Below are 14882 nucleotides of genomic sequence, written 5' to 3'. Positions count from 1 at the left end.
GCCTGAACTCGGTTTTACTCGTTTTTCACTTGACCTGAAATTGCCAACAGCTTACATGGTTTTATGTAGTTACCTAGTTTTCACCCTACCTTTAGGGTAAAAGGTAGGGTACTAGGGTGCTTGCTGCACTTCAAGCAACAATGTCATATTTGTGGGTGTAGAAGCAAGCAAAAATGTAAACTGCAAGTAAACAACTCACTGGTTGAGGAGGACTTGTGAGGCATGCGGTATGTGACCCAGGGCCAAGCTTCATCTGAAAGAGCTGGAAAGCCCTCGGCTGTTCCAGCCATAACTCTAACATCGTATTCCTTGGTCGGTTCCAGACCTGCGGGAACAGAGAGAGTTTGGCACCACAAGGACTCTCATTTCATTCATCTGCAGTCTTTCTCTTAACCAGCATTGCAATAGTTCTTCTTCTTACAAGTATTCTGATAAAACATGCAGAATTAAGTGGCTGTTGCAGTTTCTTCATTTTGCCTTCTGTGTTTGTTGATATTATAGCTATATATAAATAGTACCAACTCCATAATAAAAGTCAGCTAGAAGTTACTGCTTGTGTTTGTCTCATGCAGTTTGTGTTGTGTGTTAGAAGTTCAGCAACCAATAAAACAAGACTACAGGTCTCATCATAATCTGCATTAATTAACTGAAGCTCACAATAATTTTTTTTAGTAGCAGGGGTATAACTTATGAAATCGTGATTACAATAGAGCAACTAAGAGAAATTAAACTGATGCATGTGAACTTTTATAGTGTCACATTTGTTTACACCAAAACTGTATAGGTTAATGATTGCTTTTTAGAAATATAGACTGCTTGTTTTAGCAAAATAAAATATGCCAGACAATTTCTGTGAGTAGACATTTCATCATAATGCTTGTACTACAGGGCATGAATATTTAGCTGAAATGAAATTTATTGTTAGCAATACAATAGATACATGCACACATATACAGAGAAACTTTCCAAAACTCGAAATAATTGTTCAATATGCTTCAGTTCTACTAACGGTATGTACATTAATAATCATGTAATATACAGATAACAAGAACAATAAGAGGGAGAGACATTGAAAGCTATTATTTGCACAAACGAAAATGTGGACACATATAAGTAGAACAACTTTAGACATTTTATATTTTGTAGGAAGCATTTAAGGAAGTCAAATACAAATTGTGCAGTATTAAAAAGCAAATTTAAGCAAATATTTTTTGGAGAACAAAAGAGGAGCACAACCAAGCTTTACTTCAGTGATGAGATTGTTACAAACTGCGATCCTTGCAAATGCCAAAGTCTAGAACTTGTATTTAGCGAACCAAAGCAATAGCCTGTACGTCTCGTAAATTTCGTGAACCTTTAGAGAACATCTGGAACGTTCCAGATGTTAGGAGAGCAAACCTACCAGTGATGGTGTATTCGCGGACGGTTCCCTTGACGACCAAAACGTTGTTGTAATTCTGCCCATGCAGGCGGTAGTGGATGCGGTAGAGTGCAATATTGCCTCTGGCCACTGTTGGCGAGAGCTCGCTCCATGAGATGTGCATGGTTGTTGGCGTAAGGCTGGTTACAGTCACAGATGGGGCACCAAGTGGCACTGCAAAGTTAAAGAAAAATGACAACAACATGGCACTTGTTAAAAGGACACTAATCGGTTTGGTTTTGTGAAGTATTTTTTTTTAAGACTCAATTTTCATATATTTGGTGGGAAAATGGGCTCTTAGCAAACATGTATGACAAAGAGTTTCTTTTTTATTTCCATACTCGAATTGCAGTGATGTACTGACAGGACAGTTTCAACTTCTATTTTTCTTTTGTGCTTCATACGAAGGTTCATACCACGTAAACCTTGCAAAAAAATACCTACATGCACTGGAGTGCCCTAAATAATTTACTACGAAACTTGTTTCTAAAAAACCAGTTTCAGTTTTTTTACCTAGGAGGAATATGCATCACGAAGTCTCGATACACTGGCACACTCCATTCCTGCAATTTCTGCAAGGCATGCAGAACTCTATAGTTATTTTTATGAGCAAGCCTTAGCTTTATCGCTACAGGATATCAGCAAATCTTGCTTTGTGTCATGACATCACAGTAATGTTGATGATATCAGGTCCAGCATTTCGAGACTTTAGCATAAAATGAATTCATACCATGTTTCGAAATTTCAGTGCTTCTTGTCATTCTTTATACATGTCAGTCATCCTTTGAAAGGGACACCTACTTAGTATTCAAGCAAACACAACTGGAACGTATCGTTGACCTTGAGGGAAATGAGGTGATTGGTGTGGCACATTAGGTAGGCATATACGACATCAAATATTACTGCCGAGATCTTTGTGTAAAAAATTGAACTGCAATAAGGCCCAAAATACTAATTTGTTGCAACCGAACTAGATGCACATCAGTATGCCATAGCAGATTGCAAAGTATTTTTTGCATCTCTGGCCCTTTTTCTTTGTTCAGAGGTAGATTTCACAACTCATTTAGTTGATCCTGTTGTTCCTTTAGAATGCACGGTAATCATTGTTTATCAACAAACTATTAACTAATGTTGAGCAGACACTGTAAAAATCTAGTTCTGCTTTGAGAAGCTATTGCAGGGGCACTTTAAATTCTGAATGCTACTGCCACTTAATATCAGATAATCTAATATCTAATCTAATATCTAATATCTAATAATTGTAATGCCGAGTCTACCAAAGTGTGCGTTTTGCACTGTTCAATTTGGGGAACTGTGTCGAGCACTTGGGACTAATATATTGAGAACATGTCTGTTGAAGTTTTGTGCTTTCAAGACTTCCCAAGGCAAAAGCTACCAAATATGTGCACAGTCTTCAATTCATGCAGCGCATAGTGTGGCCTGTAGAAAAACTTCTAAGGTGATGTTTGGCACCATGTAAAGAACCACTGATCAAACATTTTACCTTCTATGTGCCAATGCACAAAATTACCTAAGAAGAGCTGACTGCCAGATCCATTTTAATTCTATTCAATATTCTAAATTCTTTGTGGGCTGACACAAGTAACAAACACGAACTTTTATATATTCGTGTATGTTATGAAGTGCATATCATTTACTTATTTCATTGCCGCAGTATCTCTGTAACATCATTACTTGTGCGAATATTTTATTTCTTTTCCATATATTGTATAACTGCAATCTTTTATGGCCACTGTATAAATATATTATATAAGGCGTTTCATGTGCTATTCCATGCGGCCATATTGTACCTAAGGAGGTAAAATTGCCTCAAGCCGCATCTGTGCGGCTTTCTTTCCCTCATCCATCTACAGTTCATCAGAAATCAAATAAGAAATGTGGCTAAAAGAAAAATGACCATGATAACATCTTGATTCAGAATTTTCGTTTCTTCGGTGAGAGAAGGATCTGGTCACCAAGCAATGCACACGTACCGTCTTCTCCAGTGATTTGGGTGACTTTCTCCGACTGCTCACTGGCGCTTTTCCCGCTGTAGGCTCGCACATAGAAGGTGTAGTTGGTGAAAGGCATCAGCTTTTCAATGAGGAGTGCTGTGTTTACAGAGACCTTCTGAAGCTCATTGCCACCTGTGAAAAGCAGACAAAGCACCTAGCAACAAATGTACCACCATGCCAAACAGACAATTGAAACATTTGCACTCGGCAGAAAAAGTTTGCAACAAGCACATAGTTTGTGTGCAACAGCAGAAGCTGTTCATGTTGTCTATAAAAGCAAGCTCACGTAGTCTATAGATACATGAAGGTGCGGACTGAATTTCTTGACGTGCATGTGACACTTCGAAATCTCAGCGAGCAAAAGCGGCACAAATATATTATGATTCGCAAGTATACTTTAACCATCTAAATAGTCTTTACACTTGCAACTAACCATATACAGGTCTGGGATAACGCAGCAACTCTATTTTGATTCCATTCCGCTATTTTTATTTTTTTTCCTCTTACCTACTGGCTCAACCATCAATAGCCCTTGCAGCCATTACTATCTGCCTAAGACAGTAGATCAAAATGGAATAGACCAGAGAGAAAATAATTACTACATTATGCTGGCTGCAAACTATCCAGTACAAGAATGTTCTTGCTTCTTCTCTTGAGAGAGCACATGGGCAAAGGAAGAAAGTAGCACTCTCCTGAGCAAAGTCGTGGAAGAATAAAGAAAGAAAGAAAAGGCACCAGCTGTCTCTCATACCTGCTGTGGGGAGGTAGTGGATTGAGTAGGCCTGGATTATCTGTCCCGGCGATATGGCAGAGGGATTCCAGGAAAGCAGAATGGCCGTGCTTGAATTTGTTACAGCCTTCAGACCAGTGGGAGGACTGGGCTGGTCCCCTGCATCCAAGAGTGAACTGAACGTTATAGGCAAGCTGGCTGGTGCTACACACGCTGGCACCTTACTTTCAACTTCTATATGTACGTACATTGGCAATTCCTAAACGGCATTTAAGAAATTGAATGTGACCATCACTCGCAGTAATACCTTCATCAGCTGCTGCTGGGTGCCAACACACTCAACACACCCACAACCACATGTGTTCCTGTGTTTGTCAAACCATGGCCCCCGAGATTGCATGCGCTGGCAGGTCTTGCTCCGGCCGTCCCATTCGGCGCACTCCCCAGCAAAAAAGGTGTAATGGGGCGTGCACACAAGACTTCCTCTCGATGGCAGCGTTAGTTGAGGGCTCCAGTGCATGCGGAGGCAGCTGTAGAACGCAGACCGCGCAAGATCTCAACGCCACATTACCTCTCTTTTCACATATTGCAGAAGATTTTCACAAGATAGATCCCAGGTGATTTCAACGTGATAGCGTTGAGGAGCCCGTGTCACATAAAATCTGGCATAAGAAGGTGGGGTGGGGTGGGGGGGGGGAGGTGGGGGGGTAGGACACTTATTGTCATAGGACGCTTATTCCGATGAGTTAGGTTTGTTTGTTCACTAACAAAGCCAACACTAAATACTTAGTTCATAACGTCGATGAAAGGTGCTGGTTGTTTGTTGCTCATACTTTCTACATGTCCCATGACGAACTCTTCTAGACTTCTACATACCTATGTGAATGTAGTGGGAGTATGTGAACACAAAAAAATTAACGCATTTGAGAATAAATAGCCATCGCCAGGTTCCTTGCCCCTCCAGGATGTCTACCAAGTTGACATTTCCAAAATTCCAAGTTTTCCAGGTTTTCCCTGATTGCTTTTGTGAAATTCCCTGAGTGAAAAAGAACTTTGTTTTATGTCACGATAGGCTGATGCCATGTTGCCTGATGCTGTCACTCTCTAGTGAGCAGGTAAAAAGAAATGACCAGTTTGAATAGTAAGGAGTAGTTAGTGCTTATATTATTAAAAGAGAAAACAGAAGGAAAGAGTAAGTGAAATGCACAGCGAATAATATATCTTCGAAAAGAATGGTAAAACCTATTGCTAATCGAGTTGAACATTCTCAAATACGAATAAAAAGGAGATGCATACCGAAGCAAATATTTTCAAATATTAGCTATTTCTATTAGCCGATAGCAAGCTCATTGGTATCAGGCGCAAAGTTTGTGAAGTGACAGTCTCCCTCAATAGCTGGTAAGTCAACCTCAACAGTCCCGACTTACTCTCAGCCCCCGCACAACGCCTCAGTGTTGCGTTTCACTGATTTAAAGAGTTTATTTTGGTTTGGATGACGGACACCTGCATCTCAGCGTCAGCCAACAATTTGTTTTTTGAGCTCAAGCTCCTTTAAAGAAGTGGCGGCACGCTTCCTTTCTTGTTCATTTCTCAATGCGCAAGTCCTTTCTATTCTCGTCGTCCTTCTGCCACATGTTCGCCTCACGAACCATTTGAAGCATCCTCTTGGTCAGCTGTACAGTCAAGTCAATTTTTCAGGGCCACGAAAACGTCCAAAAGATCGGTCAGTTCAAAAAAGGGAGGATGGCAAAAAATGAGAGCATGTCTTTTACTGACCTGAAGAACTCAAACCACCACAGACACACCCTAAAAGCTCTGAAGAACTGCCAATACACTTTTTAGGCATTTCAGTGCTTGTACTGTGAAAGGAAATGGCGGGTGCACGTGTGTACAATTAATGAATACATATTGCGTCCATGACAATTTTCCCTATCCACGCTTGTTATGCTTCGCCACAATACTTTCACGTACGCTTCACCGCCTAACACTTCTGTATTGAGGCGAAGCTGACTTTCGGAACCCAGCATTATGCAACGCGCCGTGCTTTGCGAGCTTCAAAGCCAACCGCCAGGACCACAGAGGCAGAGTTAGTGCCATCGCTGATAGCGTCAAATTATTTCAATGAAAAACACGGCTCCGAACGGCAAGAAGCTTCATAGCCAACGTCGAAGCAGCTAGGCCTAGCTGGCACGGTGGTGGCTACGGGTGCCGACGATCTGTGTGCTAGAGCGCCAGTTGAGGTGGTGAGGTAACCAAATGGCGCTGTGGTAGCTTTGATCAATGCCGTTTCGGACCTGAGGTTACGGCAAAAGACCAGAAAATCGGTACGGCCGACGGGTTCTTGCATCCAAAATTTCAGATGTTCTCATACATTTGTGGTGATCCCGTGAAGCCGTCCGAATTATCGGGCGCCTGGAAAGTTGGTTGTTGACTGTACAATGGCAACTCCTCCAGCCGTTGACACAGCGTCAAAGACAATTCACTGCGATTCCTTTCTGTTACTCAAGCCAGCATTACTGTGACTTTCGTTCCCTTTCGATGAAACTACAGCTAATTGTCCCTGATAGGAGCACAAATTCCCAGACTTTTCACCGAGTATTTTCAGACTATTCGAAATCCCTGAGAATTCCCGGTTTTCCCGCTTGGTAGACAACCTGCCCTCATACGCCTTCATCCGTCATTTCATATAATCGGTAAGAGATCAAAAAGCAGTGCAAAATCCTGTTTTTCTCGCCCCAATACAAGCCGCCGCAACACTGCCGAAGTGGACAAGAGCCTCCTCGATGCATGTAACGCCCTCAGGCACGAGTGCCATGGTGCGGAGAAGAAGGCAGCCAAGCCAATCACTGAAACTATGCTCTCTCGGAGTGAATGGGACGGCTGGAGCAAAGCCTGCAAGCGTGCAAATCTCAGAGGCCATGATCAAACAGGCCGGATTGTTTTACTTTCTTTGTCATGCTTCTACAAAGATGGTGATATCCTTACAATGTCTGCAGGATGAGACATATCTTACTCACCTTTGTTGTTGCATCACCTATGTTTATTGACAGAAAGAAAGCAATACACCTTCATATGTCAAGTTCAAATGCCCACATAGCAGGTGATCAATGCCTTAAAAAACAAATTTGGTGCTCCCTCTCATAACTCACATGACTACATACAAGAGCATGTGTGCCTAGACGTGCGACAAGTCATTAAAAAAAAAAAGAAGAAGAAGAAGAAGAAGAAGCTTGAAGTGCAAACTTGAAGGGAGCACTACACTCTGGTTCACCAATGCAGGTCGTCCACACAAGAAAGCCCATTTACCTGAGGCATTCAACACCAGTCGAGCAGCAAGGGTATTCAGGCCAGCTACGTTGGTTGCCAGACACTGGTAGAAGCCTGCATCCCGCTTGACTGGGTGAGAGATGACAAGCACGTTGCTAGCAGGGCGCCGCTGGTGCTGTGGGCCGCTGCCACTTTCTTCAACCAAGTGGCGTCGTACCTTCCGCAGGTACTTGATGTCCTCTGACCGCATCACCTTTTGGTGACAAGAAGATACGATGAGCGAGAGGCAACCGAGGAGCTGGATTTATTCACAGTAACAACCGAGCCAAGCCAATAGTGAAGTCAAGGAAAACATGGATGAAAATTGTTCCTTTCAGAGACTGCAATGTAGAATTAGTAATGAAAGGGGAAATGAGTGTGGAAGAAAATTCGACTTGCCACCGGTGGGAGCCGAACCCACAACTTCCACACAATGTGTGCAATGCTCTATCAGATAAGCTATGGCAATGGCCAGCCCCTGCCTACTACTTTGGGTATTTGCGTATGTGTAGTAAGCTTAGCCTTGGGAATTTTTGCCAGCACCATTCAATGCCATGGTAACAAGTACTTCATTGAGTGTGTGAATGTAGTGCATTGGAATTAATACGTACTGTTGAAAGGCTGATTGATGGAGTGTCTAACTAAGAAAGCACTGCTTAGAAGCATAAATCTGAACAAGAAGTACAGCTGCATTTTAAACTAACATCAATTTTAAAAAAACTTTGAATTCTCCCAAGTGAGCATACATTAGCTTGCTCAAGCAATTTTGTGTTGGTTTCGATTAAATGAAGCCTTCAAATAGCGTGCATGCAACTATGTGCAGAATGCGTCGCTCCCCTATGCTGTGGTGATGCAGTTTGTCGCGGCCTCAGCTAGAAGTGTACTCCATTCATGCTTACGGAGATGCTTCAGAATGTGCAAGTGAAAACAGGCATGAAAGCCTGTCAGTCAAGGAAAAGGTTGAATCCAGCGGTGTCCGTGTGACTGACAATAATGACTGATTAACAATGACCAGCAGGGGCAGAGCCAGGGGAGGGCAAACTAGTGACGTGCCCATGAATGTTCAACAACTTTGAACAGTGAATTTTCAAACTGAATACGAATTGGAAAGAAGAGACTACTCGATTAACATTTCAATTATTTGCATACCTCTGCCGGACACTACTAGTGTTTCTTCTTTCTTTTTTTCAACTGGGTAAAGGCACATAGTACAGCTGTGTCAATTTTTACATACCTTAATGCGACCATTGATGACTAGGGGCTGGCCATCTTTGAACCAGCGTACTTCAGGTGCAGGAAATCCCTGGGCATCGCAATCGAATCGAACTGTGCGAGCAGCGGGGCGAACTCGACTTATCATGTCTGATGCAAAGGTTGGGGGCTCTGTAAAGAGTGAAGACATTGAATAAGAGACAATGAAGTAACGTAATGGTGCAACTTTTCCTGTCAACTTTGCCAACTAAGAACAGAGTAAATGACAAGTTCACTGGCTAGAATGTCATGTCAGGTTCCCTCTGTGTCAAACATGATGGGAAAATTCAAATCAGCTTGTGCTACCGCAACAGATTTCCAATGAATGTATGAGAAACTGTATAAGAAAAATATTGAAAATGGGTCAAGCTTATCAGGAAAATTGGCTTAACTGTGACAGAGTAACACATGGTAAGAAATAGCTAAAACACATTTGGAAGAAAGCTTTTTAAGCAAGGTGCAGACACCCACATTTTTAGAACAGCTTAGAGGAACTAAGTGTCTGTTTTGGAGCAGCACTAAAGTAGAAAACTTACATTACCTGGCTATTTAAAGGCAACAGTAACACAAATAAATGTAACCGCTGGGTTTACCAAGCTGAGTCAGTGATCAAACCAAGCTAAAATGCAAATTGCAGGTTGGGCCACTTCTTTAGCAGTAAGCTCATAAAATCCGAACCACTGCTCCAGATCTTGGACATGATGCATTCAGATTCCTAGCAGAGTACATCACAGTTTAACATTTATGTGATCTGACTGGCTCAACTTATCACAGAAAGCCGCGTGTGCCAATACAGTAGCCCTCACAATAACACGAAGCTTTTTCTTAAATTAAGTAAATCCTATAGCCAAGAATGACAGCCAAATTGCATGACAGTCATTCCATGCCGAATGTGCCAGAGCTGGCGCTCGACCATTACCGATTTCCATAAAAGAAATCATGGTTATTAAAGAGTGACATACACGAGATATTTCACCCGAAAAAAAATTTTTCCCACTGCATGAGCGCCATTTTAATTTCACATTGGAGGGCCGAACATGGTGAAAAAGAATAATGTATGTAAAGAAGACTTTTCTCCAGATGACCATAAAACTGTTAGTGTCTTCTAGAAGGATGGTGCTTTGAGATTAACTAATTTGAAAAGCCATTTGCAGTGGGCTTTGTGTGTTTGTAATCGGAGGGAAAGTACAACGGGAATTGGAGATTTCTTTAAAATAAAATTGTTGATTCATTTGTCATATATTATAACACAGTGACAATGTTGCTCAGTATCTAAATTATGAACTCAATCAGTGTTGCACTCAGAAAATGTAAAGCTTGCGAGAGAAAAAAAATTGAAATTGATAAAGTTTCGGCACAGCAGTGTGTTCAGCCCTAAATTGCATACTGAGGTGGTCCATACAAAATTATGGAATGTAATGCACTTGAAAGATGAACACAACATTTCATTCAGGAAATTTACTCGGAACGTTTTTTCGTTTTAAGCGAGAAAAAAATATATGAAGTAACTCCTTTGCACTAGGCGGAGGGTCTGCATGGTTGGGTTTGCCGAAACAATGATCGATGCCGTACGCCGGCGCCAGATTTTCTGTGACACGGGGCCCTTAACGCTGCGGCGTTAAAATTAACTTCAAAGCACCATCCATCTACAAGACACTGTAACAGTTTTATGGTCATCTGGAGAAAAAAAGTTTTGTTATAAATTTTTCTTTTTCACCATGTTCCGCTCTCCAACGTGAAATTAAAATGCCACTTACGCAGTGAAAAAAGTTCAGCAGCATGTTACACTCCCGTAACACGTGAAGGCGAAAGCCTACTGCACACATGGCAATTCATTAATCAGAGGGGTCAGACTTCTTGCGAGACGTATCGAGCCATCATATGAAGTAAACGTATGGTGCTGCAGGTCGACCCCTCCTCAACAGCACATGCAAGCTCCTAATGCACTCCCTAAATGTTCTTTCTTTCCTTGTTCTTTCATTCTTTCTTTCTATCGTTTCTTCATTCATATTCAGCCATTGCACCTTTGCTTGCTTATGAGGGCGTGAGCTATTCCTGATATTTTTTGCATCACTGGACTAGAAGATGCCTTTTTCAGGTATAAGCCATTGCAACGAGCCACTTAAGGCTTTCATCTTAAAAATTTTAAGGCGAAATATCTTGGGTATATTACTCTTGAGATATGTAAATAGCCATGATATTTTCTCATGGAAACTGGTAATGGTTGAGCTCGACCTGTGGTACATTTGGCATGGAATGACCCAGCTGATAACATTCAGAAAACGAGGTGAGCTTAGCCTGATAAAAAAGTATTAAAAGAAAGTAAGTAATGCTAGTGACAAATTTTCCCTGCTGGCTATGTTTATTTTTTACCGCTCAGCAGGTTTTAAAAGAGTAACATACTGGTACTCAAGTTGGTAATCTACTGTTTGCATTTAGAGTCTTGGTGTTAAGTTGCAACGCAGATATAACTTATCAACATTAAAAAGCCATAGTGTTGGTTAAATTCTATTGCACAGAAATACCACTTTGGTAACTATTCTTGTCACCTTGATGTTGAACTTCTGCCATGAGTAACGCAAAAATATTAACATGTGATTCACATACGGATGCAGCTAAGGTGGGTTTCACACTGTTACTAATTGCAGGGAACATGGTGACCATTGCAAGCAGGAGAAGCAAAAACTTACCGTAAATGATCAGTGTGTGTGACTGAGATGCTAATGAAAGTGTCTCGGTAGCTGTAGCTAGTGATGTGCTGATAAGGCATTTGTAGGTGCCAGCGTCGCTTTGAGTCAGGTTGGTAATCCGCAGATTACCTCGACCGAAATAAGTACTGCGGCCTTCAGGCAAAAGTGCTCCCCCTGAAAGAGGCAAGGCAACTTAACGAATGGCAGGAGGTAACAATGCTAAAAAAAAATTAAGTTTTTTTTTTCCCAGTATCAATCAAACCACTTAAAAACAGAAAGTTTAATTTAATCATAATCCCCAATCTCTACCTTTCACTAATCCACCTCCTACTCCTGTTTCCCCTCTTAAGGCCCCAGCGAGTCCCTACATGCCCCCTGTTTGCCCTTTCTCATATACTTCAGCAACTTGTTGCTTTTCACAGACATCAGCAGCACCACAGTGCACATGATTACAACACTAAAGTTTAATGTTACGATAGCTAGCTGTTTCCACGCCACTGTCGCAGACACAGTGTGAAGCAAGAAACAGCTCAACAGTGCAAACTGAAGGAGGCAAGCAACAGGGCGAACAGCAATATTTTTCATTTATGTGTTTGCAGAATTTCATTCTTTGCTATGAACCAAGTGGCCCTACTTCAAATGTCAGCTAAGCTATCTGACATGTAGCCAGCGACGCAGGAAGAAAGCTTAAGGTAAAGTGAAAATGGATACAATTTCTCACAAGAGTGCAACAGACATGAATGCAAGAAGAGTAGATCAAAGGCTCCGCATTTGTAAGTAAGAGCACTAATAAGTGAAAAGCCTTACCTTGCCGGATCCATGTGACAAAAGTCTGTTGCGATGACCTAGCAAAGCATTCAAGCTCGACTGTGTCTCCCGTTACAAGTGTCAGCTCCTGAGAAGATGGGTTTAGGAACTCTGGTGGCTGATCAGGGGCTCCTGCTTGTAAAGGAAGAGAAAGACAGGAAGAGATAAAAATGTAAAATAACAAATGCTGATAAGAATGTGCTGGGCATTTGTGGCAGGCTCAAAAAAAGCCATTCCAATCCTGAAGGCAGACTAAGCTTAACTACATACTATATCAGATATCCTGAGACACTGCAAAAAAAGTATAAACGCAAATACTGCAAGCAGCAATCTAAACAGAGCTCATATTTTTGTGGCCATCACATATTGCAAGAAAGAAAAAACACATCTGTTGACTTCTGCGTAATTATGAGTAACAGCAAGGGCACAGCTGTTCCGCTTGTGAAGATGCGTGATTTTAATGCATTCTGCTTGACAGGCTGTCTGTGAAGGCTTTCATTTTAGCTGCAAGCTTGGAAAGATGTTTCATATTTTATCTGTGCAGCTGGTGTTGTTTTTAGCAAGAACAACTTTTCAACTGCTGCTGCTACTTCCGGTATTTCATGCTGAATGCAAAAAGAATGAGGAGGCAATTTCACCCAGAGTTTGAAGCAGTAACAGCGATAACAGCACAACACTGCGGAATTGCCACTTCTGACCCTTCCTTTTCCTATGATTCGCTCCAAAAATTGAGGGCTGATGTTGAGATGGTGCACTGTGTCACTGTTCGTTGTTAGGCTTTTGTTACCCAACCTTTCCTTTACGACACACAAAAATTTGCTTGGCTACCTTTCCCCCCCCCCCCCCTTCTTTTTTATGCAAGAGGGTGCTAAGTAGCATCAATTCTTAGATCTGAAGATGTAATACCATGACTTTCGTAATACAATGTACAAAGACCTGGAGTTTGTGGTACAAGTCACCACAGCTGCGTGACCTAATTCCCATTCATACCTGCAGGTCCTGCGTGCAAAAAGTGCACATGCCATGAACATTCACTGCTTTTTCTCTCTCTCCCTCTTTTTGATTTACTTGCAAAATAGGTCACGTAACAATCGTGTGCCTGAACAACACAATCATCATAAACTTCGCAGAATGTTCCTCATACAGTATTGCTGGGAAAAATAAATAGATCACATACCATGACGAGCTGACTGTAACACTGTCAATGAAGCCTCTGCACTGTACTGAGTCTTTGCAGCATTTCTGGCAATGCAGCGATAGTTCCCAGCATCAGCAGCGGTAACGTTAACAATCTGCAGGGCCCCCGACGAAAGTTGCGTGAATCTGAAACGATAAAGTTCCGTGTGGGTTACGTGCCAGATGTGGTTTCTGAAAGTTAAAGGCATGCTTTTATATTTCTTAAAACACTGCTGCAATGTTGGAGAAAAGCACTACTGTGGCCTGAGGAGTCTGACTGAGCCTGATGGTGAAAAGAAAATCACACCTGCACAAGCACCAACATCAGTACTTCACAATCAAGATAAGTGGACAGAAATCTTTACTGTTAGATGCAAACACTTTTATTACAAGATATAAAAACGTGAGTGCTATAATTGAATATAATAATGACAACAGGTCTTAATTTCTTCTTTCTTTCTTACTTCCTTCAATCCTGCTGAATACATAATGCAGACGCAGCAAAAGCTCACTTTGCAACAGGCCATATAAAAATCCATGTAAAGCTCCTTTTCTTCAAGTTCAAGCATAAATGATTTGCTTGTTACACACAAAAAATTCACTCGGGTTATCAGGGGTGCCACAGTGAAAGGATTTGGATAAGTTTCAATTGCTTGAGGCTTTCCCATATGCACCTGGATGTAGGAACATTGGCATTTTCTGCCTCCAATGAAACATAGCTGCCACCACATATGGTAGCCCTCAGCAAGACAAATTTATTTACGCCACCGTTTCTGTAACAGCTGTCAGCAGTGGTAACGCTTAGCAGATTAAATTGCTAATTACGGTTGGGATAATTCCCTCCTTTAAAGAAAAACCAAAAAAAAAACCACTGCTTTGAAAACTGAAGGGCACAGATAAAGTAGGAATTTTTCAAGGACATATGGAAAGAAACGCCACAGTAGCCTACATTTTGTGACAGTGTCACTGTTATTTGGAATTAGGGGCTATTGGAGTCACTGCCTACCAGACAATGGCTGAACTGCAATATTGTGGATGGCGTGTCACGTTGTCTGCTAGCCACTACTTGTTTACTCATGCGAGTATGGCGTGCCTATCCTTCAATGTTTGTTTGTTCTGTGGCTGTGTCACAGTCATAAACGGTGGTATGCATTGTTTTTACGATGTAGAGACTCATTAAGCTTTGCACTGCAATCAAATCATTGCCTACATGTGGCGATCGAATGTACACACTGCGTGAACGTCGTGCCTCCATTCGTCAGTTTAAATTTGATTATCACATTACGATTTAGGTACTTCACAAAGAACACTTGGCGTTGTTTTAAATGAAAGGAGTGGTTGCTGCGATATCTGAATGCAGCCCTTTAGCAATTCCTTGAAGCGTTGTGTTGATCATTCTGCAACTTTTGCAATACCACGAAATATGGACAAGGTGGTGTGAGATCACTCAGCAGTAGGAAAGAAAATCTCAAAGGGCCCCTCGCCAG

At 41.7% G+C, this 14882-nt stretch overlaps 1 protein-coding gene across 8 annotated transcripts in view; it reads right to left on the bottom strand.

Moving 5' to 3' along the window:
- The window catches only part of LOC135897579 (protogenin-like), a 358787-nt gene that overhangs the window by 45896 nt on the left and 298009 nt on the right, over positions 1-14882 (bottom strand). For 7 of the 8 annotated variants that reach the window (XM_070537250.1, XM_070537244.1, XM_070537246.1 and 4 more), the window contains 9 exons: positions 13397-13542; positions 12220-12354; positions 11413-11586; positions 8706-8854; positions 7472-7685; positions 4187-4324; positions 3415-3567; positions 1403-1594; positions 200-325 (listed from right to left, as the gene is read on the bottom strand). In XM_070537250.1, the coding sequence (XP_070393351.1) occupies positions 200-325; positions 1403-1594; positions 3415-3567; positions 4187-4324; positions 7472-7685; positions 8706-8854; positions 11413-11586; positions 12220-12354; positions 13397-13542 (1427 nt within the window). The remainder of the gene's footprint in view (positions 1-199; positions 326-1402; positions 1595-3414; positions 3568-4186; positions 4325-7471; positions 7686-8705; positions 8855-11412; positions 11587-12219; positions 12355-13396; positions 13543-14882) is intronic. The other variant, XM_070537245.1, reaches the window with a different exon arrangement.

Source organism: Dermacentor albipictus, chromosome 4 (genome assembly GCF_038994185.2).
Source record: "Dermacentor albipictus isolate Rhodes 1998 colony chromosome 4, USDA_Dalb.pri_finalv2, whole genome shotgun sequence".
NCBI lineage: Eukaryota > Metazoa > Arthropoda > Arachnida > Ixodida > Ixodidae > Dermacentor > Dermacentor albipictus.
Note: the sequence above shows the minus strand (reverse complement) of the source record. Positions and strands in the feature narration are given on the sequence as shown.